Genomic DNA, 26,131 nt, shown 5'->3' with positions numbered 1-26,131 from the left:
ATAAATTACTCAAGTAGTTACATATTCTTTGTAAAATAAATCAAAGCTGTAGGAAATACAATTTTTAACAAATCACCGATAACTATATGTTTGTATGTGTGTATATGGTTAACCCCCCCCGCCCCCCCCCGCCACACACACACATCTGAAACACACATAGTAAGTTGATAGTCTTGGTTAACCCTGAGGAAGGAAGGAGAGAAGATATCAGAAATGGAAGTGATGATGGTCGAAAACGTTTTTAGCTTTATCTTGAATGTTTTGACTTTTTGCAAGGAGAATATTTTCATCTATTAATTGTGCAACTTAAATTTATTCAGAAACCCTGAGGACACATTCCAGATAGTTAGTCTTCTTTGGCTAACCTCATTGCCCTTTTTCTGGTGACCCTCTCTTCATCCTAGTCTCTACCCAAGAATGTTTAAAACTTTTCAAAGATCACGTGTACATGAGTTACTTGATATAGTGATGATTATAAAGTCATCATTGATGAAGTACAAAGCAGTATATTATGGTGGTTACAGGCACAGGCCCTGGATCCAGACTGCCTGGGTTTGAATCCTGGCTTCCTTTTTGTATGACCTCTCTGTGCTCCAGTTTCCTCATTTATAAATTTGGGATAATAATACCTATTTTACAGGATTGTTGTGAGTCCTAAATGAGCTATTATATGTACAGCACTTAGTGCTTGGCATATTTTAAGAGCTAGATAAGAGTTACTGCAAATTATCCTAACACTCAGAAAAAAACTACGATAAATTGTATATACATCCAAACTTTCTTCTGTGTGTGTGCGTGCCTATATGTGTGTGTGTATATATATACATACATACATGTACATCCAAATACATTCATGTGGGTAAATATAGATGAATTTTTTTATTAAAATTGGATTATACTATTTCTATGTATTGTAATCTTCCTTTTTACTTAACTCTATAGATTGCAAACATCTTTCCATGTCATTAAATGAAGTAATGAATGTTTAAAACAAAACTCAGGTGTATTTGGTTTTAACTAATGTGATACATGGATTCTTTTGACCAAATATGTGAACATATGGTAAGACAGAAATTTCTTGGCTCTGTACTGAGAATCTGGAGTGCTTATAGATATTGAAATATCTTAAATCATTGGCGCATTGATATATCTTACTTAAGTGTATTATTACTTGTTTTATTTGTTAAGCAGTGATATTCAGCCTTTTTAAATGTTTGTCTTCAGAGTCAATATGCCAGGGAAAATGGTATTTTTATTTTTTTAAGTTTATTTATTTATTTTGAGAGAGAGGGAAAAAGAATGCAAACAGGGGAGGGACAGAGAGAGAGAGAGAGAGAGAGAGAGAGAGAATATCCCAAACAGGCTCCATGCTGTCAGTGCAGAGCCTTGATGTGAGGCTCAATCTTACAAATGATGAGATCATGACCTGAGCCAAAATCAAGAGTTGGACACTTAACTGATTGAGCCACCCAGGCACCCCAGAGGATGGTATTTTTGAAGTGTCACCGTGGTAAGGACACTTGGAATACAATTCTTTGTAAGAAGAAAAAAGATGTATAAAAAGTACATTGATTGTTAAGAAACGTATATTTCTTCTTCTGCCCCTTTCTGGCTTTTCAGGAGATGTTTCACAAAGCAGAAGAATTTTTACCCGGAACGGCAAATAGTGAGATGGATGAGATGGACACGTCAGACACCCAGTGGGGCTGGTTTTACTTGGCGGAGTGCGGGAAGTGGCACATGTTTCAGGTACCTCCTTTCCAGAATGTAGCACAAGGGCGTCCCCTTCACTCAGCATCACTTTGCTGACGCACAAAGTAGCAGTGCAGACCTGGAAGGAAATCAAACCTTAAGGAAATCAGGTAGCTTGACTAAAAGAAAAGTGAGAAATTCTTCTAGTCCTTTTCCTTCTCCTTTCCCCAGGTTTTCTCAATCATGTATTTATTTATTTTTTTTTAACATTTATTCATTTTTTTTGATAGAGAGAGATAGAGCGTGAGTGGGGGAGGGACAGAGAGAGAGGGAGACACAGAACCTGAAGCAGGCTCTAGGCCCTGAGCTGTCAGCACAGAGCCCAATGCGGGGCTCAAACTCACGGACCGTGAGATCATGACCTGAGCCGAAGTCGGACGCCCAACCGACTGAGCCACCCAGGTGCCCCTCAGTCATGTATTTAGAAGAAGCAGTGCGAGTTCACTGTGTGTACAGAGGCGAGTGTGACTGAGTTACATAGTCTCAGTATGGCTGAACAACTCCAAGTTCCATTTGGTGAACGAGGAGGAGGGGAAGAGAGCAAGCCCATATTAAGCACCTTGTGTCCGCCAGGTATTATGTTAGATGTTGCAGGTATATTTTCTACTTTAGCCTCACAGCAGCTCTGAAGCAGATGTTAACACTCTGTCTCATGGTCAAAGAGAGCAAAACTCAGAAAGGCTAACGGAATCTGTCCAGAGTCACGGCTAGTGAATTTCAGCCAGTACCCAGAAGCTTGGTGGTCTGTCTTTACTTAGAAGCCTACCTAAAGAAGATTTAAGTTGAGCCGGTTAGGAAGTTGTAATTATTGTAATCATTTGTAGAAATTGTAACAGTCTGGAGAGAGGGATTCTCACCAGTTGCTGGAGTTTCTTCGCTGGAAGTCCTTACACCGTTTTGCACACGCTTGCTTAGCCGTGATTCTTCCTGTGTGTGGGAACTAGAACAGGTGCTCAGTCAGTTCCCCTCATCACGCCAGTCTCTGTCTCTGTGACCACAGAACCGCCTCTGTGGCCAAGTCATTGACATGAACAGCTGGTAAATGACACTCTCTGGTTTGTCTTAAAGCCGGACACCAACATTCAGTGTACAGTTAGCAGTGAAGATATCGAAAAAAGCTTCAAAACAAACCCTTGTGGCGCCATTTCTTTTACTACTTCCAAATTCAGCTACAAGATAGACTTTGCAGGTATGTTTTTTTCCCCTAATAGTTGTGTGTTTTTAGCATATTGATACAGTAAAATCTACAGTTGTGAAGATGAGAATTAGTTAATATATTTGTGCACAGTGAAATAAATCCTTTTTGTCATACACAAAAATCTCTCTATAAAAATTCAAGATTTAAAATATTGCACATTACCTTTTGTAAAGGAATATTTGTATGCTTATCAATACTAACATGTATGGAGATTGTCATATCTTTTGAGCTTATGTAACAGTTTTCCTCTAAGGAACACAAAACACTTTTTAGCTGTTGTTTTGTTCATCATTGAAATATCTGGGAATCTTTGTATTTTAAGGATCCATCTGAGAGGTTAAGTAACAAAGTCATAGGTAGCTGGTGATAGTTTTAAGACCAAAGTTCAGCTGAACGACCCATCTCTTAGTGTCTTTACCAGAAAACTATTTCTTTAATGGATGTTGCCTTTTGCCATTTTCTGATTTCATTGGCTCTTTCACAGAACAGCCAGCTAATCTGGAAATCAGTCCTACTTTGGATTTCATCCATGATCTATGGGCATGGTTTTAGGTATCCCATGAAAAACCTGTCGGATTCAACTCTTTTAGTTTCAAGCTGTTGGTTTCAGCTGTTTGTGGCATAGAGGCATACAAGACCTAGAAGGGAAGCCTTTTTGTTTTTTAAGGTTTTATTTTTAATTAACCTCTCCACCCAATGTGGGGCTCAAACATACAACTCCAAGGTCAGGAGTCACATGCTGTACTGACTGAGCCAGCCAGGTGCTCTGGAAGGCTTTCTTAATAAAGCATATTTTGGCTGCCACGTGGTTCAGTCATATAGATGTTCCGTCCTAGTTTCTATGAGTAGTGTCTTTTTGTTGTTGTTGTTGTTGTTCTTTATATATATTTTATTGTCAAATTGGTTTGCATACAACACGTAGTGCTCATCCCAAAAGGTGCCCTCCTCAATGCCCATAACCCACTTTCCCCTCTGCCCCACCCCCCATCAAACCTCAATTTGTTCTCAAGTATTTAAGAGTCTCTTATGGTTTGCCTCCTTCCCTCTCTGTAACTTCCCCCCTGCCCCTTCCCCTTCCCCTGGTCTTCTGTTAAGTTTCTCAGGATCCACATATGAGTGAAAACATATGGTATCTGTCTTTCTCTGCCTGACTTATTTCACTTAGCATAACACTCTCCAGTTCCATCCATGTTGCTACAAATGGCCAGATTTCATTCTTTCTCATTGCCAGGTGGTATTCCATTGTATATATAAACCCCATCTTCTTTATCCATTCGTCAGTTGATGGACAATTAGGCTCTTTCCATAATTTGGCTATTGTTGAAAGTGCTGCTATGATCATTGGAGTACAAGTGCCCCTATGCATCAGCACTCCTGTATCCCTTGGGTAGATTCCTAGCAGTGCTATTGCTGGGTCATAGGGTAGTTCTATTTTTAATTTTTTTAGGAACTTCCACACTGTTTTCCAGAGCGGCTGCCCCAGTTTACATTCCGACCAACAGTGCAAGAGGGTTCCCATTTCTCCACATCCTCTCTAGCATCTATAGTCTCCTGATTTGTTCATTTTGGCCTATGAGTAGTGTCTTTATGGCAGAGTTGTGTTGTGTTGTGGTGTGGGCAGGTGGTGACACCTAAGAAAATTCCCTTGGATGAACTAAGGCCCAGAAATGATAAAGGGGATTTGTCCAGTAAGAGATAGATGCAACCAAATCTCTAATCATTATTGTCCCCCCAAAGTTATTATTTTATTATTGAGAATTTAAACCATTATATTCTTCTTCCCAACTAACCCATAACTGCTTTTTTATGACATTAGCTAAATAGGCTGCCTTCAAGGGCCCTGACATTTGTCTTTTTGCTGCAGTGTAGACAGAAGGTATTCGCTAGACCTTTCAGACATCTTGTGTACAAGTGCCAGTTTGAAGCAATACTAGGACGTAGTGATATGCACACACATCACGCTTCATGTAGAGGATGAAGTTTATCAACACATTTAATTCAGCAAGCCACACGTTTCTGAAAGAATATTTGCTAATAAACTGTATTTTGGGGAGAGCTTTCTCTCAGACCATACAGTTTGTTAAAAAATGTCTTTATCAAAGAATAGGAGTCACATTCAATAATTTAATTCCACCAGCCCCTCTATATGATGATACTGCATCAAAGGTATCATCAGTATTTCAAATGTACTATTTGCAAAATTAGCTCCAACTGTTTTGCCATAAGCTGACTCAGGTGCTCTTGGTAAAAATGGTGAAGAGGAAACTCAGAGTGAGGTAGTAGAAGACCCTGCAGCCTTTGCCTCCTGTGCTGAGGTGATCTTGCTTTTTCCTGCACAGCGGTGATGCCAGTGTGTGTGCAGAACCTAGGGGAATCTGAAAAGGGCAGGGCACACTCTGTATTTTACAGCATTTGCCTGGATGGGCGAAGCTCTTTATTTTGGAATGGAATGATGCCAATTAGATAAGATACACTGACTGGGATCTCAAAGTAAGCCTCAGCACTAAACTTTGTGGGAACAAAGACATGGATCTGGTAACAGTGCCACAGCTAAGGCACAGAAGAGAGAAGATGACACTTCCAGTTAGTTATTAGTCTTACCTCACCAGAACCTCTTGAAGAAGCACGTATTTAGTCTAGCTAGATTTTCTATTGTTGGTTTTGGTATATGGTGTAGAGAAGGCCAGAAATGTACCAATTTTTGAAATTCTGTGAATTCTTTCAGTTTTATAGTGGTAGTGTATCTTTTTATCATTCCCAAAATTTTTGCAGCAAAGTACACTTCCCATTTCATAAACTGACCAGAAGATTCGGTACTATAATTTTATTCTCTTTCTAATACTCTTCATTTTCCTAAGTCTTGCACTGTAGAATCAGCTTAAACTTAAGTGTGCTACAGAAAGGTACGGACCCTGTGTACTTAGCAGTCTGAGCCTAGCATCCTTTGTGTGACCGAATGATGAAGCCATGTTCCCTGAATAGCGCTCCTAGGATGTCATGAATAGATGTGTGGCAAGGGGTCCTTGATACACTGTGCTCACCAGCGCCTCCCCAAGTGCCATGGTTCCGGATCGCCATGTGCTGTGGCTACACATCTTCGTGACTATTTGTAGCACAATCTGTCCCTACCGCCTATCTAATATCTTTGTCTTTGCCTACAGAAATGAAGCAAATGAATCTCATCACTGGAAAACAGCGCTTAATAAAAAGAGCCCCCTTTTCTATCAGTGCTTTCAGGTATTGTAAAGAGAACAGGGATAGAGAGAGTGGGCTTTCCTCCTCTTTTTGAGTATTTGACAGAGGCACAAATAGACTGAAAATGTTTGGGTAGCTTATTTAACGATCTTCATGTTGGTCTTTTCATGGCTGAATTTTGCATTAGTTGATGAAGTACAGTATGATGGTTGTCTGCCCTTGTTTCCTTTCCTGTTTTGCTCTTCATTTCCCCTTCTGTATTTACATTTTTCATGTCTTTAGGATGGTCACAGAATGCCATATGGTCTCTGCTATAAATCCTTAAAATAGCTTGCTGAAGTAGGTTTGAATTAACTTGTAAATACTCTAGAGCCATCCAGTTATATGGGCTACTTATAACTCCTAGGCACTTGCCCCCTTTTTCTCTACCTCCACTGAGCCCCATTGGGCAACTCCTGGGAGTGATTCCAAATCTGTAATGACCAAAGGAGACCTAAAGAAGGTGTGAGCTCAGTGGGACGGCAGCACAGCCCTCTGCTCCTGGCTCTGGGTCGCACATTGTCCTGTTTGGTTTCTCTGGCGGTACACAGCCCTAAAAGAGAGCTGTAGATGCCAGAAAAGAGTAAGTATTTGTTATTCCTGTGAATGAAATTGAAGGGGAAAATCTTCGAGAGCATACCTCCTACTTTCTGTCATGGTCCCTCAAGTAAATATTGCTGTTCAAAGAACATAAAATAAAACAGAAAAAAAAAAATGGTAGCATGTGAATTGGAAGGGATACCCCTTTGCTCTTTCCAAGGAGATATTTTGAAACAAGGATTCAAATAAGGAAAGAAATGCTTTAAGTTTCTATCAGTCTGTTTCTTAAGGCTTTTGGCTTATATTTTAGCATCCTGATTTAAAAGTTTATTCAAGCACTTCTATAACAAATGCCCTAGTACTGCTGTGGAATGTGGAGGATATTATTTTCTTACCCACCACATCATATCTTTATTCTTAGGCACAAGGAATATAATAAATGAATTTCTTAGCTTCCCAAGGGTATGTAATCTAGGGAAAAAATGGGACATAATAACGGAAAATGTTATTGTAATTGTACGTTATTATTTCTGGTATACTTTGGAGGAGAGAAGCAACAACACTATGGGGCCGAACACTTTGTTCTGTCACAGACGATACAAATCATAGAGCAAAGACAGGAGAGGGAGAGAATTAACCAGAATGGACGAGAATAAGCAGGATAATAGCAGAGGAGAACAGTTAGGTATGACACAGTAGAGCGATGCTGGTAAGTGGGTGTTGATACAGAAATTACGCAGGAATATATCAAGTGTGTATTACACAAGGTGAATAGTTCACATTTCCTACTGGCCAGGAAATTACAATTAATTAAGGCTATGGTCTACATAAAAATTAAAACAACACAAACAAAAAAACCCTTTTACATAGCTAAAAGGTACTCCAGGCAAAGTAAAAAAAAAAAAACCAACAAAAACAAAAAACAAGCAACAACTGGGAGAAGTATTGTACTCATGATCATAAAGGGCTCATCTCTGTAATATATAAAGTACTCCTAAGAATCTCTGAATGGTAGAAGACCAGCAAATCATTAGAAACATCTGGCCTCACTCAGAATCAGGGAAGTACAAATTACACCAGACAATTTTTTACTATCAGATTGTCAAAAATTCAAAAGTTTGATAATGTGCCTTTTTGGAGAGGTTGTTGGAAGTAGGGATTCTCTACATTTCTGGTGGTAATGTTAATGAGCATAACCTTCAGAGAGGGCATTTGGACAGTATCTGCCAGAATCTAAATAATAGTCTTTGACCCAGAAATTCCATCTCACAGATGTCATCCTACAGATACACAAGTAGACAGGTAAGATGGCAGAAGAATCAATTTGTGGTTTTGCAGCATTCTTAACAGTAGCAAATAGTCAGAGACATGCTAAATACCATCAACAAGGGACTTGTTACATAAATTATGGTATGTCGGTACCATGGAATTTTCTGCATCTTCAAAACAGATTGCACTCATTTGTTCAACCAGTAGGTATTGCATGAGCCAGGTTCTGTGGTAGGGGCTGGGAATGAGGTTACTCTCTATCTATTGATGCAGAAAGATCTCTAAGAACATATTAAGTTGGGGGGGGGATGGCTGCAGAAAAACCCCGTAAATTTTATGTGTGGGGTAAAAATTTGGCTTGTGTGAACCTAAAGAAGTCTGGAAGAATACCCCCAAAGACTAAAAAAAAAAAAAAAACCAAAACTGATTACTTGGAGTTGGGGCAAGAGTTGAAAATTGGACAGATTAATTTTCACTGTTTCTTTATATGTGTTGTTTCTTTATATGTGTTAATTTTCAAATCATATGATTGTAGGATCTTTTCAAAAATTAAAATGAGCTTTAGAAATTAAGCTAAAGATAGGCTTGAAATTTATGACTTTCTTCCAGTAACCTCCAGTCCCCAAGGAGGATTAGTATGTCCTTTTCAACCTTTTGCCATTAAGCCCTCCAACTTACTTTTTTTCTGTGTTTACATCCAGTGGCTTCAACTTGGTGGGCAGGTTTTTCAAAGTTTTGCTGGCTTCACTGGGTGAATTAATGCAGGCTGTGTATGGGGAAGAGAGGGCAGTAAACAGAGAATGGCTTAGGTGTGAGTTAGAGCTTGAAGCACATTGCATGTATTGCCAAGAGGTTTGGATTTTATTTGATAAGCAGTATCAGTCTTTTAGAGGGTTTTGTTCTGTTTTGATTTTAAATCGAGAGTTTCATTTCTTCTTGGAAATTCCTTTCCTTTATCTAAAATCTTCCTTATATTTTAAGGGAATTGTGACAATTTAAAAAAAAAACAGGACAGCATTAAACAACTGTTTGTGAAATTTTGATGTTATTTAAGACTGGATGTTTTCCACCAGAGTTTTCAATTCCGCACCTAAAAAAGTAGCACACAGAAGACATGCAGTAAATATTTGAAAATAAAGAGCCGAGAGCTTCAGTTCATTGCGTTTGTCACAATGCCCTAGACGTGAAAATTCAGCTTTGGAGAAAAGGTGGAATTAAAGCAGTGACAATGATTATTAACAGCTTCTAATATTTTGTCTTGTCTTTTGCTATGTAAAGTTATATATGTGAAAACGAGGCTATCCCCATGCCCCCGCACTGGGAGAACGTGAACACTGACGTGCCCTATCAGGTAAGAGCAGAGCTGATGAACCCCACTGTGGAAGAGCGGAAAGGGCCCCAGTAAAACTATGCAAACTTCTTTTTCCAGCTTATTCCTTTGCACAATCAAACACATGAGTATAATGAAGTTGCTAGTCTCTTTGGGAAAACAATGGATCGCCACAGAATTAAAAGAATTCAGAGAATTCAAAATCTGGACTTGTGGGAGTTCTTCTGCAGGTGAGACGGTGTCCAATCTGAACCCTCTCTTTGGCCTCTAAGACCTTTGTAGTCTTAGAGATAGCAAAACATAGTTGTCTAACCAGACTGCCCCTCAGGTGTTGTACCACCTGTGGAGATGCGCTGTGTGTTTCTCTTGTGGTATCTCAACCCTGTCTGTCAGTGCTCCTCCTCAGCACTCTCGGGGAGTAACACAGAGCTGCCCTAGAGGTGAAGGTCAGGTTCACTTCCAGCCCTGTGACACTACCCCCCAAGGGCAAAGACCCCCTCTCCTTGCCAGGTGCAGAACTGTGCAGTCTTGGCTGAAATCTGCATTAGAAGGGAATCTAGGGAGCTCTTTAGTTTTGTTGACATTACTTTGGTGGTACAGACCTGTCTGTGGAATTAGAAGTCTCTGGAAACATTGTTGAACTCATTTATTTATTTTTTATTTTTTAGAGAGAGGGAGGGTGCGTGTGCCAGTCGGGAAGAGGCTGAGGGAAAGGGAGAGAAAATCCCAAGCAGGTTCCACACCCAGCATACAGCCTGACTCGGGGATCGATCCCACCAACGTTACATGATGACCTGAGCCTAAATCAAGATTCATACGCTTAGCCACCTGAGCCACCCAGGAACCCCAACATTGCTGAAATTTTTTAAAAAAGCAATTACACTATCTTGCCTCTAGTCATTTGCTTATTTTGTTTTGAAGGACATTGTGGAACATACTTTCAAATGTCTTATTAGGCCCAAAGTTTAGGTAGTAGATTTACTGCTTAATTTAGGGTATAAATGAGCCATTGGATTGCTCAGTATGCACTTCATCTAAAAATAAAGTCCATTACAGAAAACTTAAATGTATTGTCCAAATTAACCTGTTGTGCTGTATTTTTTAATAGTAAATGCTACTTAAAATAAGTGGTTTATAAGTGGAAATATTTTTATTAAATTTTTATTTGTTTTTATTAAATATTTAAATTAAATTTATGATGATAGTTGATTTTTAATTTTTTAAATATAAGCAGGCATTTAATATTTGCTCAGGAAAATTTCAAATAATAGAATCTAATATAATGAATATAATGAATCATATAATGTATCCATCATCCTGACTTAACGTATTTAACCACACATAATCCATTTCCTTTTTTGTTTTCTATTGTTGTTGCTGAAGTATTTCAAAGAAAATCACAGACCTTAACTCATTTCATTCGCATATACTTGAAAATTAGGCTGACTTTTGTTTGGTAATGATACATGGAATTCTTTCATGCTCCTGATAAGTAGTTAATATGGCCTGAATATATTCCTGGTTTTATTGTCATAATAGTTTATGGTAAAATAAGGGGTTTCAGCTTGTATTCTTTATAGTCCTGAGTCTTTGGACCAAGCTAACTTTTATTTCTGACAGTAATGAGTTTAACTGAGTGTAGAAGGTTTTGTTGGGTTCTTTTTTTTTTTCTTTTTTAATGTGAAATTTATTGTCAAATTGTTTCCATACAACACCCAGTGCTCATCCCAACAGGTGCCCTCCTCAATGCCCATCACCCACCCTCACCTTCCTCCCCCCCCCATCTACCCTCAGTTTATTCTCACTTTTATTGGGTTCTTGTTGACATGATTCTTTTGTTGAGGAAGATGGAGGCCTCTCTCCCCTTAAATTTTATTCTCTCAGTGAATAAAGTGAGTTTTTCTAAAATGGTCTGATGAAAACTTAATTCATTATTCTTAATCAGGCCTCTGAAGTGGAGTTCAGTTATAACTAAACTCATAACTAGAGTTGTCTCAATTTAATCATAGTGGTAAAAATGTACCAGTGAATCCACATGTTTAAACATTGTACACTAGGAATTTCACTGAAAAAGTATCACTCTTTTCACGCCCTTCATGATTTTATGTAATGTTGGCCTATAGGAATCTGTGATGGTAAATGAACCTGTCACCTGCTATGACATTAGAAAATACTGGGTCTCGTAGTAAGGACAACCTGTTATTTTGACATCTCCATTAAGAACTAAAATCCTGGTCAATCTTGTTGTCACATAACCTCTGGCTCACCGTACGGGCGGTCAGACATCCATTTCCATGTCGCTCAGTCCTTTTTTTTTACTTTTCTCCTTTCTTCTTCAAAAAAAACTTTTTTGTTGTTGTTTACTTATTTTTGAGAGAGAGAGATACAGAGGGTGAGCAGGGGAGGAGCAGAGGGAGAGGGAGACACAGAATCCGAAGCAGGCTCCAGGCTCTGAGCTGTCAGCACAGAGCACAATGCGGGACTCGAACTCAGGAGCTGTGAGATCATGACCTGAGCTGAAGTTGAACGCCCAACTGACTGAGCCACCCAGGCACCCCTCTCCTTTCTTCTAATAAATATATCAGAGTACCTACTTTGTGACATGCACTTTCCTAGGCACACATGGGATATAGTAGTATACAGGACCATAATTTAGACAAGGAGCCAGACAATTGTATCACAAAATAAAAATGAAAATTAAGATGAGTGGTTAGAGAAGAAGGTAGAAAGGTAGTCAGGAGGTTGAGCATGGAGGAGTTTGCAGTAGAGCCATTGGAATAGTTGTGTGATTTTCTTCAGTAGCCTTACCAGAGTTGAACTGACCCAGAGTTGAGGTCAGAGAGTCTGAAGGAGTAGGCCATGCAGGGCCTTATAAATCAAACTGAGGGGTTTGGATTTTTTTTCCCGGGACTGTGGAAAGCCATTATAGAATTTTAAGCAAGAGAATGATCAATATGATTTGCATTTTAGAAAAATAATTTAGCAGGCTGTACTGTGGAGAAGGGGTCTAAAGCAGTGGTCTCAGTTAGGAGTGATTTTGCCCATCAGGGGATATTTGTCAATGACTGGAGATGACTTTTAATTGTTATGTGGTGGGGTGAGGAATTAATACTGGTATCTACTGGGGAGAAGGCATGGGTGCAAAACATCCTACAGTGCACAAGACAGCCTCCCACAACAATTATTTAGCCCAAAATGGCAATAGTGCCAAGGTTGAGAAACCCTGGTTTAAAGGGGTCACAATCAGAAGCAGGGAGACCAGTTTAGGAAATTGTTTCAGTAATTAAACTGAGCCACAATGGGTGGCTTGAACTGAAGTGGTATGTGCTGTGTTGGGAGGAAGAGGACGGTTTTGAGATATCAAGGATGTAGAATCATGATTTAATGTATTCAGTGGGTAAGGAGATGGGAAAGAGAACTCCAGAGTTTCTGACTCATTTTGGTTGACTAACGGAATATGGGCAGAAACAGATTTTGGTCTTTGTCTTCAGGGAGGATGGGCAGGAAGCAGTAGTTGGTACATGTGTCATAGCTCAGGAGAGTGGTGTAGACTAGAAATAAAAGTTTTGGAGTTGTTAGGAAATGTGAGGTCGTAGAAGCTGTAGAATTGATAAGATGACCAGGAAGTGTATGTAGATTAAGAAAAGAAGAGGACCAAGGGCTGAACTCTGCAAGGGATGGACAGAGGAAAACTCAAGAAAGAAACTGAGAAGTAACAACCACAGAAAGTGGAAGAAAAACAATATACGGTGGAGTCACAGAAACCAAAGGGAGAGAGTAGTTTAAGCAAGTAGGTCTCATCCTCAGAGTCACATACAAAAGAGATGCCAAACAAGATGATATTGAATTTGTCCTTTGGATTTTGCAACAAGGTCATTGGTACCCTTGATGAGAGCAACGTTGGTAGATGCTATATTGTGTATACACCAAATGTGACAGCTCTTCCAAGAAGCTTAGCAGTGAAGAGGAGGAGGGATGTGAGAAGATGGGTACCATGGAGTTAAGAAAGGTGTCTTTGTTTTGTTCTGCTAAGATTTTTGAATTTAAAGATGGGAGGGACCTGAGCATGTATAAATTACAATAGGAAAGAACCCAGGGAGGGGGAGTTTAAAGGACAAGAGAAAGGGGAGAGTAATTGATGCGTTTAGGCTCCTAAAGAGGTGTGATGGCATGGAATTCAGAGAATTTACTAGAATGTACAGAAGGAGCCAGACAAGGGTGGGCCAGTCATGTTTATAGATGAGTGGAGGTAGAGGATGAGGAGAGGGGTTAGGTTATGGAATTCCTGAAACTTTAAGTGTCCTTGGTGAAGTAAGCGAGGTCACCTACAGAGAATGAAGGGTTAGGGAATGTGGATAAGAGAGAGCGATAGGGGAAGAGGGGAGATTTGGAATGACCACTATGGAAAATGGGAGAGAAAGAGCTAACTTGGGGACCATAGCATTTCCATCAGTGCTGAGGGTTTAGCTGATGTTGGAATATGTGAGTTTGGAGTAGGGACCACGGGGATGTTGTGTGATCTATTTCAGCAGTCCATATGTAAAAGCAGAGAGTGAAGGTGGTTGGGTTGACCCAGGGTTGGGCAGGATACGGCATCAAGGAAATGAGAGCAGTGAAAGCTGCTACCTCACTAAGAATATGGATTTAGGGGAGCGGTGCTCCAAATCACCTACAGAGCTCTTTAACATGCGGCAATGTCTGTCACCCATCCCGGGTCTACTAAATTAGAGCCTCTGTGTTCTGACACTTTTACCTTTCAAAAGTTCTGCAAGTGATTCTGATGGAGAATCAGCAGCCAGGATGGAGAACCACTGGTCTGAACCTAGGCGAACTTCCTTCAATCTGGAGCATGAAGATATTCCTGTTGCAATTCAGGACGCATGGCAACTTAGCCCTTTTGGCACCCTAGTCCCTGAGACGGTGGGTAATTGTAAGATACCTTCAAGAAGTAGGTGCTGCAGTATTTTCTGTAAGTTCAGAAATGACTGTGGGGTTGGGCATAGGAGGGCAGGGTTGTGAAGAACTTAGTGTAGCTTGAGTCCTATGATGTTTCCCAAAGGTTTAGCTGCAGCCCAGGAGGTCCTAGAGTTCAATGTGAACCTTTCTGGAACCCCAAAGCCATAGTATGTGAGGCTGCACATTTCATGGGTGCCTTAGTAGTTGGCACTAGGATAAATTATGCTGTGGGGATGCAAAGCTTTGCCCCCCCCCCCCCACTCTGCCTTCAACTGGTATATGCCACATCCAGTCCAGTGACTCAGCAGATTTTCAATGCTCACACTAAGAGAGACTCAAGTGAATTTTCAAATTAGAAATTATTTTAATTTCTAAAAGAAATTAATGGGTGAATATCCTGATTTTGAAGTGCATTCTAGTCATTACAGATGGTAAAGCTTGACCTTAGAAAGATGTATACTAAACAAATATTTACTTGGGGAAAAAGAGTACGAATTCACTAGTGCCGTGCCCAGCTAAGAGGATTACCATAGTGGTAGACAGCTGAGCCCCTTAGACAATACAACTTGATTTCTACAATATGGTTGACAAAGGTGCTTATGTTGGAGGCAAGATAGATGTATGCCAGTAGTAGTTCGAAGAGAAAAACTAATACCCAGTTATAAGTATTGGGCAGAGAGTAACTTGAGTGGCATGCATGCTTTCTTCTTGAGACCCTCAACATTTCGATTGTTAATTTGGATAGAAATGTAGAAGGCTTGCTTATCACGCTTGTGAAAGCTTTAAAACTAGAAAGGGTAGCTTATTTGTTGTGTAAATGAATCATGAGTAGAAAGACTTTGGAAGATTGAAACAAATTTGTCAAAACAAATTATATTATCTTTTTTTTTTTTAAGATTTTTTCCTTGCTTAGAACAGCAGCAAATGTGTATCATAAGAAAAAAGACGAAAGTCAGTACCTAAAGTTCTAAAAAAGAAAGTCAGCAAATTTGTTCGTAGTGAAAACATGCTGGGTTTTTCTGAAGTAAATATTTGTTTCATGCACATCCTTCTAACACCATGCTTAATGATCTGAAAGACCATCACCAGTAGATCAAAGCATATACATTGAAGTGTTTTTTTTTTTTTAATTTTGCTTATTTATTTGGAGAACGACAGAGACAGCAAGAGTAGGGGAGGGGCAGAAAGAGAGAGGGAGAGAATCCCAAGCAGACTCCATGCTGCCAGTGCAGAGCCCAATGCTGGGCTTGAATTCACAAAACCACGAAATCATGACCTGAGCCAAAATCAAGAGTTGGACACTTAACCAACTGAGCCACCCAGGCACCCTTGAAGTTTTGATACATATTGTCAAATGACTCTTGAGAAAGACCATTTCCATTTCTGTTGCTTTTAAAAAGTTTATTTAATTTGAGAGAGAGGGAGAACGAGAGGGTGAGGGGCAGAGAGAATCCCAAGCAGACTCTGCACTGTGTGGGGCTCGAACTCACTGTGAGATCATGACCTGAGCCAAAATCAAGAGTTGGACCCTCAGCCAACTGAGCCACCCAGGTGCCCCACCATTTCTCTCGTTTAAATGCAAGTACCATTCCCCCACATAGTCACTAACCTACATGTTGATTATCAATTATGTATTTAAAAAAATTACTATATCAAGTTTAATCGAAATGAACCTACTACATTAGGTTTATAAATCAGTTGTACAAATATAGGAAGCCAAAAAGAGATCGGTTTGAGAAAGTCTTGGAGGTTCTGAGTGAGTACAGAATTGTGTTTTGAGTGACTACAAATTCACGCCTCTGCTGCAAAATGAACTCGGTGGTACACCAGGAGAGCCGTGCTGGCTGATGCTATCTGGACTTTTTCTATTTCTTACCAACATTTATAAATTAGAAGGTATCCAGCAGACTCTTGTCAACTAAAGGCTGTCCAGGATAGAAAAATGCCTGGAAGCCGTGCCCTCTGAGAATAGTTGAGGGAATGGATGTTTAACCTCTAGAAGAAAGCCTAGGTTGGTGTTCATTGGTTATATTTTGGAGAATCACAGAGTTGTTACATATAAGTGATTGGAGTTGTTCTGTGTTCAGGAGAGAATTACTGGGACCAATCAGTGGACATTAACAAGAAGTCAGATTTTGGTTCAGTATTGCGGGCAACGTACTTCCTAACCATTCTAGCTGATCACAGAGAGTTGTGCTGTCATGCAAAGTGTGTACTGGAATGAATTGAAGCAGATGTTAAGTAGCTATTTATCAGAGATATAATGAGGGGAGGGGATTTTTAAATTTTTAAGATCTCTTTTCTATGAAGTATTTCATAGAAATATGGAAATGCTGCAGTTAGTTCACAGACACCCTTGTACCTGACAATGAGATTTAACATTTTGATATTTGTTACATTTTTTAATATTTTCTTCATTTTTGTATGTGGGCTTTTTCATTTTTTAGTGTATTTTTAAAATTTATTTTTATTACTGAAGTTTAGTTGACACACAGTGTTGTATTAGTTTCAGGTGTACAACATAGTGATTCAACAATTCTACACGTGACTCGCTGCTCATCAAAATACATGTATTCCCATTGGTCACCGTAGTGTTATCACAATATCATTGACTCTACTCCCTGTGCTGTGCTTTTCATCTCCATGACTGTTTAGTTTTATGTTTATTTGTTCATATTTATTTATTTTTATTTGAGTATAGTTGATGTACAGTGTTAACAGTAGTTTTAGGCATACAGCATGACGATTCAACTTCTCTGTACACAATACCCTGCTCACCACAAGTATAGCTACCATCTGTCACCATACAAGGCTATTACAATATCATTGGCCATATTCCCTATTCTGTGTCTTTTATTCCTGTGACTTATTCATTCCATGACTGGAAGCCTGTGTTTCCCTCTCCCCTTCACCCATTTTGCCCGGCCCCCTAGCCCCCTGCCCTCTGGCAACCATCAGTTTGTTCTCTGTATTTATAGGTCTGATTATGTTTTTTTTTTTTTGTTTATACATTTGTTTTAGATTCCACACGTGAGTGAGATCATATGATATTTGTCTTTCTCAGTCTGACTTATTTCACTTAGCATAATACCCTCTAGGTCTATCCATGTTGTTGCAGATGGCAAGATCTCATTCTTTTTTATGGCTGCTTAATATTACACTGTGTGTGTGTGTGTGTGTGTGTGTGTGTGTGTGTATGTATACACCACATCTTCTTTATCCATTTGCCTATCAATGGACACTCGGGCTGCTTCCATATCTTAGTTATTATAAATAATGCTGTGATAAACGTAGGAGTGCATATGTATTGTTTGGGCTTTTTTAAAGATACAAACATTACAAATACAGTGGAAGTGTTTATCCCATCCCCTTCCTGTTCTGCTTTCCTGCTGAGGCTGGTGTTCTACCTTCTTGTCCATGTTTTTATATTTTTTACTACCTATATGTGTTCATATGCAATATACAGTATTGAGTCATTTGTCTCTTTCTGCAACATTCCTTTTACATTCAACATTATTTTTCAAGAGTTGTCTAGTACATGTAGATCTGGTTTATTTTAACTTTAAGGTATGGATATATAATTATTCATTTTTCTATGAAAGAATTTTAGGCTGTTTTTAGTTTGTTTGTTTTTTACTGTTACAATCAGTCTTGCACTGAATATCTTTTTATATGTTGGAAGAGATTTGTTCACTGGGAAGTGTGTTGAACTAGATGGGTTAATGTTCCTTCCAGCCCTACGATTCAAAATTCAGTTCAATCCAACCAACATATTCTAGTCTCTGGAGATAAAAAGATTAAGGCATGGTCCCTGCTCAAGGAATGCACTGTTTAAAGACTCTCTGAAGTTTATATTATTTCGTTGTTTATCGTGTCATTTTTAGGCATCTATAAAGCGTGGCTGGCTTAGGCATTCAGTTACCTTGACTATGATGGGGCATCATCTGGGATATCTCTATAGTTTTGAGTATAATTTTCAACCTTAAGTCTCAATTTTAACTAATAATTTTTGGTAAGATGATTATGTGTCCAAGAGCATTTGAGGTTATTTCTTTTCCAGAGCTGTTTTCACCACCTATGATTTATGTTAAAGAAGTCTTTTCTGTTTTACCCTTCGTTATTGAACTGGGCTCTTCTGAAAATTAATAAATGCCACTTATGGTCTATCTCTCTGTGTGTTTTATGCCTATGTGTATTCTGTGCTTAGGAAAAAGGCTCAGCTCAAGAAAAAACGAGGCGTGCCTCAGATTAATGAACAGATGCTCTTTCATGGTACCAGCAGTGAATTTGTGGAAGCAATTTGCATTCATAACTTCGATTGGAGAATAAATGGTATACATGGTGCTGTCTTTGGGAAAGGTAATTATCAGAATTCCAGGCCCAGTTTGAGTCCTAGGAGACAATCTCATCTCTTTAGAGATAATTGATTGTTTTATAATTCAGGAGTTTGATAGTCATTAAGTTAAAAGTTAAACTGTACTAGGTTCCTGGCACACCCTCAGAGTTTCTGAGCCACGGAAAAGCCACCTCCTGCATGTACAAGGTAGAAGTAAGACTTTGACACCTCTACCAGATTAAGTAGCTCCCCAAGTCCCAGTCATTCAGATGGGACAGCATGTCTGTATTGGCTGATTTTTGCATTACATTTAATTTCCATGTATAAATCCTATACAGGTATGACTGTATACCAAACCGTTTTATGTCCAATGTATAAAGAACTATAAAATAAATTGATCACATTGTACCCAGGTCTAGGTACTAGTATTTTCTGTTCATTTTGTTTTTTAGAAAATGATAGGTAAGGATATTAATGAGCAATAAGGAGTAATGGGGGAACTCCTCACGTTTTTTTCTAATACTGTGAAAGTCCAGGCTCTCAAATTTATACCTACTACTCAAGCAAATTAAGGTGAGAAATGAGGAGAAAAAGTAGGGGTGAATGTTTATTTTTCTGGCCCTTACTTTGTACCTTATCTCCAGCGAGAGAGCTGGCTACCACTTAGGATCAAGATATGCTACATTTTTAAAGAGTAAATTAATTTTTAAAGTAACTCCTGAAAAGGTCATCCCATTGATCTGACTGTAAGAGGATTAGAAAAGCGTTACCATAAATCCTGTCAGCACTGGGTAACCTGAGACTTTGTGATTCGTTTCCCAAACATTTTAGAGTAAATATTCCCTTCGCGATGTCAGTCTCCTAGGCCTACCGTTTGGGAAGATTTGATGCTTCATTGACTTTTCACATGTAGGCGATGAACCTCTGTGAAATTGTACTTTGGGAGTGCTCAGATGTGAATAGTGTTGCACTCTTCAGAGATCTCTTTGTGGTTGTGGGGTGGTTACTATCTCCAGAAATATTATTGATTTGTTACCCCATATCATAGAAATGTGGTTTCTTGGGTTTTGAAATAATCTCCATGGACCAGTAGTTCCCACTGCGCTCTGCAGAGCTCGGTGAATGCTGGCCAAGGGCAGTGGGCTGAGGAAAGTGCTGGAGGGAAATAGAAATGGGAGGGAGATTCAAACAGGTAAAACTCAGGCCTTGCCTTACTTTTAGTCACGGAAACAGACTGTATCTGTCTTACGTACTGGATTTCTCTAGAAGCTTTCTTTTGAAAATAGAAGACTGATAGCTCTGTTTTGGTGGGAGCGGGGGAGGGTGTCAGTGGTGGGGAATGGTCTGTGTAACAAATCTATCTGTGGGGTGGTCCACAGCATGTGCTTTCTGTTCTTTCCTTAAAGATCTGCAGACAAGGACATTCCACATCTCCTTTCGTTATACGATTCCACGTGTCTGCTCCCCTAACAATTAGAGTGTTTTTGCTTGTGTTTCCTATATTCTTCAGAGTAATCTTGGCTTCTTCTGGTCCTTTTTGTTTAAGGAACCTATTTTGCTAGAGATGCTGCTTACTCCAGTCGCTTCTGCAAAGATGACATAAAGCACGGAAACACATTCCAAATTCATGGCGTCAGCCTGCAACAGCGGCATCTGTTCAGAACGTATAAATCTATGTTTCTTGCTCGAGTGCTAATTGGGGATTACATAAACGGAGACTCCAAATACATGCGGCCTCCTTCCAAAGACGGGAGCTATGTGAATTTATACGACAGCTGTGTGGATGATACCTGGAACCCAAAGATCTTTGTGGTGTTTGACGCCAACCAGATCTACCCTGAGTACTTGATAGATTTTTATTGATTTCACTTCCAAATCTCAGTGGTCAAGGAAGTTCTAGTCTGTTTTGCAGGAAGATTTGCTCTCCTGTCATCTAGCCACTAAATGTTCACTATCTGATACTTTTGAAACAGATATGGAAAAAAGTGGCGTCCATATAAAAAGGCATACTGACTTGAAGGTTGGTTTTTTTGTTGTTCTGTTTTTGTCCGTTGCTCGTAGTCTTGTCTGTTAAAGATTGATAACCATTGCCATTTTAACACAGAGGTGAAAGATAGCACTCGAAACTGAATCAGCTGGGTCTCAATTAACATGATCATTCAGAGTCTGTAAAGTTTACATGTGTGTTCTATTTATTCATATATATGTTGAAAAAATAAAAAAAAAACACAGACATAACTGTGTCCCTTCAGAAGAATTGATCCTTTGTAAGTTGAATTCTGAGAGTATTGTCCACCAATCAATATGTTGCCTTTGTTGGTCTTCTGAAGTGGGAATTTTAATTTTTTTTAATGTTTATTTATTCTTTGAGAGAGAGAAAGGGGGAGAGAGAGAAAGAGGGCATGAGCAGGGGAGGGGCAGATAGAGGGAGACACAGAATCTGAAGCAGGCTCCAGGCTCTGAGCTATCATCACAGAGCCCGACGTGGGGCTTGAACTCATGAACCACAAGATTATGACCTGAGCCAAAGTTGGACACTTAACCGACTGAGCCACCCAGGCACCCCCTGAGGTGGGAATTTTAAACCCTGAGGCAGTCTGAGTACCTTGAGAGAACTCAGAAATAAAGCCATTATTTACAGTGCTGCCAGACCAGCCAGAGGGAGAAAGTCAAGGTAGAGTGTCCTGCTTCTGATTGCGTCTGGAGGGCAGGCTGCCATCTCATTCTCTTGTCCCCACGTTGACAACTGCAGAGGGCAGTTAGCCCACAATTCATCCACCGGGGCTCTTGAACTCTGGTTGCAGGACTTGCTGCACACAGTGTTTATTGCACCTTCAAAGTGAAATCCCTTTGTTTTGAGTAGCAGAATGACAATCTGCGAGCTCTTGAACAGTTAGATACAATTTATAATCATGCCTAATACAACTTTGTGTACCTGTTTCATCTATTTTGCTATTATTCTATTCTGAAGAAGAATAGGCAATGTTGGAACAGCTTCCCGCCCCTGTAGATACTCTGGCAGAGACTAGACAACACCTTGGCAGAAATGTCATACCAGAGTTCAGGTATCAGATGGGGGAATCGGCCAGATGATCGCTGTGTCCCAACCTTGATTGTCCATGGTTCTTCCTGAAAAAAAGAATACACTTGTATCAAGCTTGGCCAGAAAACCATTTCCTAACTCAGTATAATAGTGAATTCTCTTCCCATTATCCTCATTCAGTTTTGGCCGAGAGGTTGTGAACATAACTTAACTTCTCAGGAAAAAGCCAGTAAGTGCCCAGGCCTGTGTGCCTCGTTTCAATCATTTGAATTGGGAAGATATCTAGAAATAATAAAAATAAAGAGAATGGAGCAAGATTAGGCATGGTAATTCTTTCACTGCCATAAATCCCCAGATTTATTGTAGCCCAGAGTACATGTAACTGGGCAATTCAGAGTAAGTAGTACACAGGAAACTGTTACGTAGGACACTCTGAAACCAAGCAGCAACAAAGACTTCCTGACCCAGCTGCACACCCTAGCAGCCAGCTCCCATGAAATGCTGTGAGTATTTAGGAAGAGCCCATTTTAGAAACACACAGATGTTATTATGGAAATAATTGGAGGAAAAGTCCCTAGACAACCTTGTGAGAGGCTCTAGACTCATTCACCAGAAAACAACTAGAGACATCAGGAATTCCGATTTTGAAAATCTTTTTGTTCCATGTATTTGTTATTTACACACACTCAAAATGCTATGGTGACCCCCACTTCAACATGGATGTCTTGTTTTCAGTTTAACACGATTGCCCTTCCCATCACTCGAAAGGAATAAGTGTTGTAGCATTTGGGGGTTCTTCTTGTGCAGACCTTATCTGAAGGTGTGACCGAGAGCCCTAACTTGAGGTTTGCAAGGCAGTCTGTCTGAACTCTGAACTTCCCTAGCTGGCTCACATGTAGTAAGTAGAGTGCATTGCAACATTGTAAGAGAGGATTCTTTTCCTCTTGTCTGACAATGTAGTCCAACTCTCCTTTTATAAGAAAGAGCTGATTTTGATAAATTTTTTCAGTGTGATAGTGTAGCATTAATTGATGTTAAAATTCTGTTTTGGTCAATAGATTGAGTTGAGGAATCGTAATTAGTATATAAACAGACTGGACACAACCATCTGCCACCTTTTCCTCTTGTCCTCACGTAGTATGTGTGGAGAGAGTAAAGAGAACCTATTCCAGATTAATGAATAAATGACTTTTAAAAGTCTATGTTGAGTAAATTCCAGCTGATCGCGACTTTTCTTTTTCTCTTTGGTGACATCAGTCTCAGGGTAAAAAAAAAAAAATGTGTTTATGAGAAACAGTTTCAAAATCTTGTGGTTATGAACAGGAAGGCTTTTTTTTTTTTTAATTAGTGCAACTTTCATTTCTAGACTGTTACGGTGATGATAAAGCATTTGGAGCCATTTTTGATATGTGAATGTATTGTTTTTACATGTGGTGATTAAAGCTTTCCGTAGCAGGGCTCAGTTGTCTGTGTATGCCATATATTTGTTTCTATGATTTCTGCGTCTCATCTCCACCTTGCATTATTTAAGCCTACATTTGTAGCTCAAACTCGACCCTCAAGAAGTTTGTTACCTCTAACCCTTATGTAACGCACTTACAGATGGGACAAGTCTCTTGTTCTTGGTTTAAGTCATCATGAGCAATAGCTAATCAAATAATCTGGGAAAATCATTTACTCTGCTATTGAAAATTCCAAAAGCAGTCAAGGCCAAGTGCCTACAGACAGTGTCCTTTACTCTCAGGGTGCTCCCCTGCCTCAGAGGAGCCATTCTGGAGGGTGAGTCTACATTCACCTGAGGCACATGCCTCCTGCAATTCACGTAATCTCCAACCACAGTAAGTTGTGAAGTGTGTGTGTGTCCACAGTAAGTTGTGAAGCAAGTTAGACATTTCATTTCAAGCTTATGTTGGCAAAAAAAAAAAAAAAAAAAAAAAAGAATAAAAAGAAAAAAGAAAGGAAAAGAAAAAAGAAAAAGGGGGGAGCTATCCAAAGCTGCCTTAATGTTAGAGGAATGATCAAGGCTACTTGTGCAAACAAATCAGGTTTTCTGTTCACTAAAATCATGTCGCAGTCTGTGTACATGTTGGCCTACTGTCAAGGCTCAGTGTGATAAAAATGCAACTTCGATGATGTAGAAATGTGACATCTTTCCAAGTTTTGTTCCTAGGCCATCCGGGATGTGGGGTAGCCTCCCAGGTCACCAGGAGTAGCACTGGGAACAGTCTGTCAGCGGCCCTGGTTACACCGTAGCCTCACGCCATCCGTTCTCCTTGGAGAAGGATATTCTGTTTGCTTTTAGATAAACGTATTTTGTTTAAAACCAAGAGTCTATTTCTAGATGAAATTACACATTCTGTACTTGTAAAGAGGAAAAATAAAAGGGAATGGAAAATAGCCAGGAAAGGAAAAGCAAACAAAGCCTTGTCAAATATTAGTTTTCATTAGGAACTTGAGCAAAAGGATTGTACTTATTTTTACCCCTTTGCACTATATGCAGGAAGAGGTTTGGTGAAACGAGCCGCCCTGCCTCGTTTCCTAGGAATATTTTTATAACCTCGCTTGGGGCAGCACTGGTGGAAGAAATCAACATTTCCAAGAAGCATGAAGAGCACCATTATTTGGGGGCTGCCTGGGTTTTGTGAGTAATACGTGCAGAAGTGAGCCCTACATATCCAGGAAGATGTTCTTAGTTCATCCATTCAGCTTTACTTTTTTGCAGACTGGCTCACTTCTCCCATTCCAGAGACTGCAGGCTAGAAGGTGGCAGAGAGCATTTGCAGTCTCTTTCCTCTGCCCGCTTCCCAGGCTGAACCGCGCCTCGCGCCTGACCCATCCCAGGTAAAAAGGTGTCTTGGTTATTCCGAACCCTGAGACAGTAAATTCCCTGCTGTTATGGAATTAAGTCTCCTGCTGTAAAATTATGTAATCCATTTTCTCAGCTCTAATTGCTTGGCTTTCATTCTTCAGCACTGCAGGCTGAGAACTTGGCTTTTATTTGAACTTTCTCACTGTGTGGCGATGTAGTTTCGAATTTAACATTGATCTTACTCATTTTCAAGTGGCTTCTCATGAGATTGGAACATAGAACAATGCCAGGGACACTTATGTTTCCTGCAGCTTTTTAGCCTTGCTGTATCCTCTACCAAGAGGTTATACAGGAAACTGATTCTGACCGACTCTGGCTTATGCTGACTCCACTGTGGACAAGCCAGTTTAGGAGAATCACAATCCAGGATTTTATTCAAATCAGTTTTGCAATATTAATTCTAAGTCCAGATTGTAATTCTTGTGTTTCCGTGTTCCTTTTTAAAAAAATACCTTTTCCTGAAGGGCTCATTTTGCTTTAATGTCTCCTGGATAACAGGTGGAAGCTGCAGGCATTACAAGTTCACCTTTGATTAACACTCTTAGAGAATCAGTGTTCAAGCCCAGCTCCTCCTCTTTATTCCTTTAAGAAGGAGATCAAGCACCATCTTGGGAGTTGCTGATCCAAGTTTTATTTCTAGCTTTGATGTTTCACTCAGCATGACCTTGGATAAATCAGCAGAGGGGAAGGTTCACTTTTCAGAAGGTGAAGTTTCTGAAAGACTCTTGTTAAAAGTAAAAGGGCCTGACAGAGCGTGGCTAGATTTCTCTAGGCAGCATCTGACCTGACTGAAGATGGTTTTTGAGTTTGGGTCAAGAAAGTCCAGCAGCAGGGATCGCGATGCATTATGAAGCAAGAGTACGGAGTAGGAAGGGAAGCTTCTCCCTGACCCTCTACTGCCAGTCAGCCCCTTTTCGACTCAGAGGTCCTGCGGTGTGCCAGGCGGTTGACAAGTTGTGCACCCGCCTCTGCTCTGGGGGAACTCCACACCTAGCGGGGGGGCATACGCTGAACTGTAACAAGAGCAATGGGCTTAACTGAAGGGGAGCTTCAGGCCACTGTGAAAGCCTGCCACAAAAGGACCTAACCTCTCCTAGAGAATTAGAGAAGGCTTCCCTAAGAAGTGACATTTGAATGTGGAGACCTGAGAGATGAGTGGGTGTTAATTAGGTGAAGGATTGATTTTAGTCCCTCCGGCAACACCCAGTGGTGGGTGCCACGTCAGGCTTTCGGGAGATGAGAAGAGCAAGGTATGGGTAGAAGACAGGTTGTAGCGTTTTTATCATTAAGGTGACAGAATCAAAGCCACTTTAAGAGCCAGAATTATTGCCCAGCTGCAGCTGGCCCTGGGGGTAGCCTCAGGGGAATCAGAACCCCCACTGAGGGTCAGTGGAGACAAGAGCAGGGATGGTGTAGATCTTTATATAACATGCTAGCACAGTCAAGATGCTTGTTAGGTAGGCTTGCTTATTCTTGCCCCCATGCCTTTGCTCATGCTTTGCTGCTTCCCCCCCCAGAACCCATACTTGCATACCTCCCTTCTCCCTCCAGAGTCCCATGTCTCTGACACATGGGCCCTGGAGTCAGGTGACCAGGTTGAACAC

At 40.1% G+C, this 26,131-nt stretch overlaps 1 protein-coding gene across 5 annotated transcripts in view; it reads left to right on the top strand.

Annotated features, from left to right (window-relative positions):
* PARP11 (poly(ADP-ribose) polymerase family member 11) overlaps positions 1–23,116 on the top strand; it is a 68,154-nt gene extending 45,038 nt beyond the window's left edge. For 4 of the 5 annotated variants that reach the window (XM_027074073.2, XM_015061427.3, XM_027074072.2 and 1 more), the window contains 7 exons: positions 1,621–1,749; positions 2,821–2,941; positions 6,112–6,187; positions 9,272–9,344; positions 9,423–9,553; positions 18,487–18,638; positions 20,162–23,116. In XM_027074073.2, the coding sequence (XP_026929874.1) occupies positions 1,624–1,749; positions 2,821–2,941; positions 6,112–6,187; positions 9,272–9,344; positions 9,423–9,553; positions 18,487–18,638; positions 20,162–20,478 (996 nt within the window). In that variant the 5' untranslated portion in view covers positions 1,621–1,623 and the 3' untranslated portion in view covers positions 20,479–23,116. Of the gene's footprint in view, positions 1–1,620; positions 1,750–2,820; positions 2,942–6,111; positions 6,188–9,271; positions 9,345–9,422; positions 9,554–18,486; positions 18,639–20,161 lie in introns of those variants that run through there. The other variant, XM_027074074.2, reaches the window with a different exon arrangement.
* The last annotated feature ends 3,015 nt before the right edge of the window (positions 23,117–26,131 follow it).

Source organism: Acinonyx jubatus, chromosome B4, assembly GCF_027475565.1.
Source record: "Acinonyx jubatus isolate Ajub_Pintada_27869175 chromosome B4, VMU_Ajub_asm_v1.0, whole genome shotgun sequence".
NCBI lineage: Eukaryota > Metazoa > Chordata > Mammalia > Carnivora > Felidae > Acinonyx > Acinonyx jubatus.
This window is presented reverse-complemented; position numbering and strand designations above follow the sequence as displayed.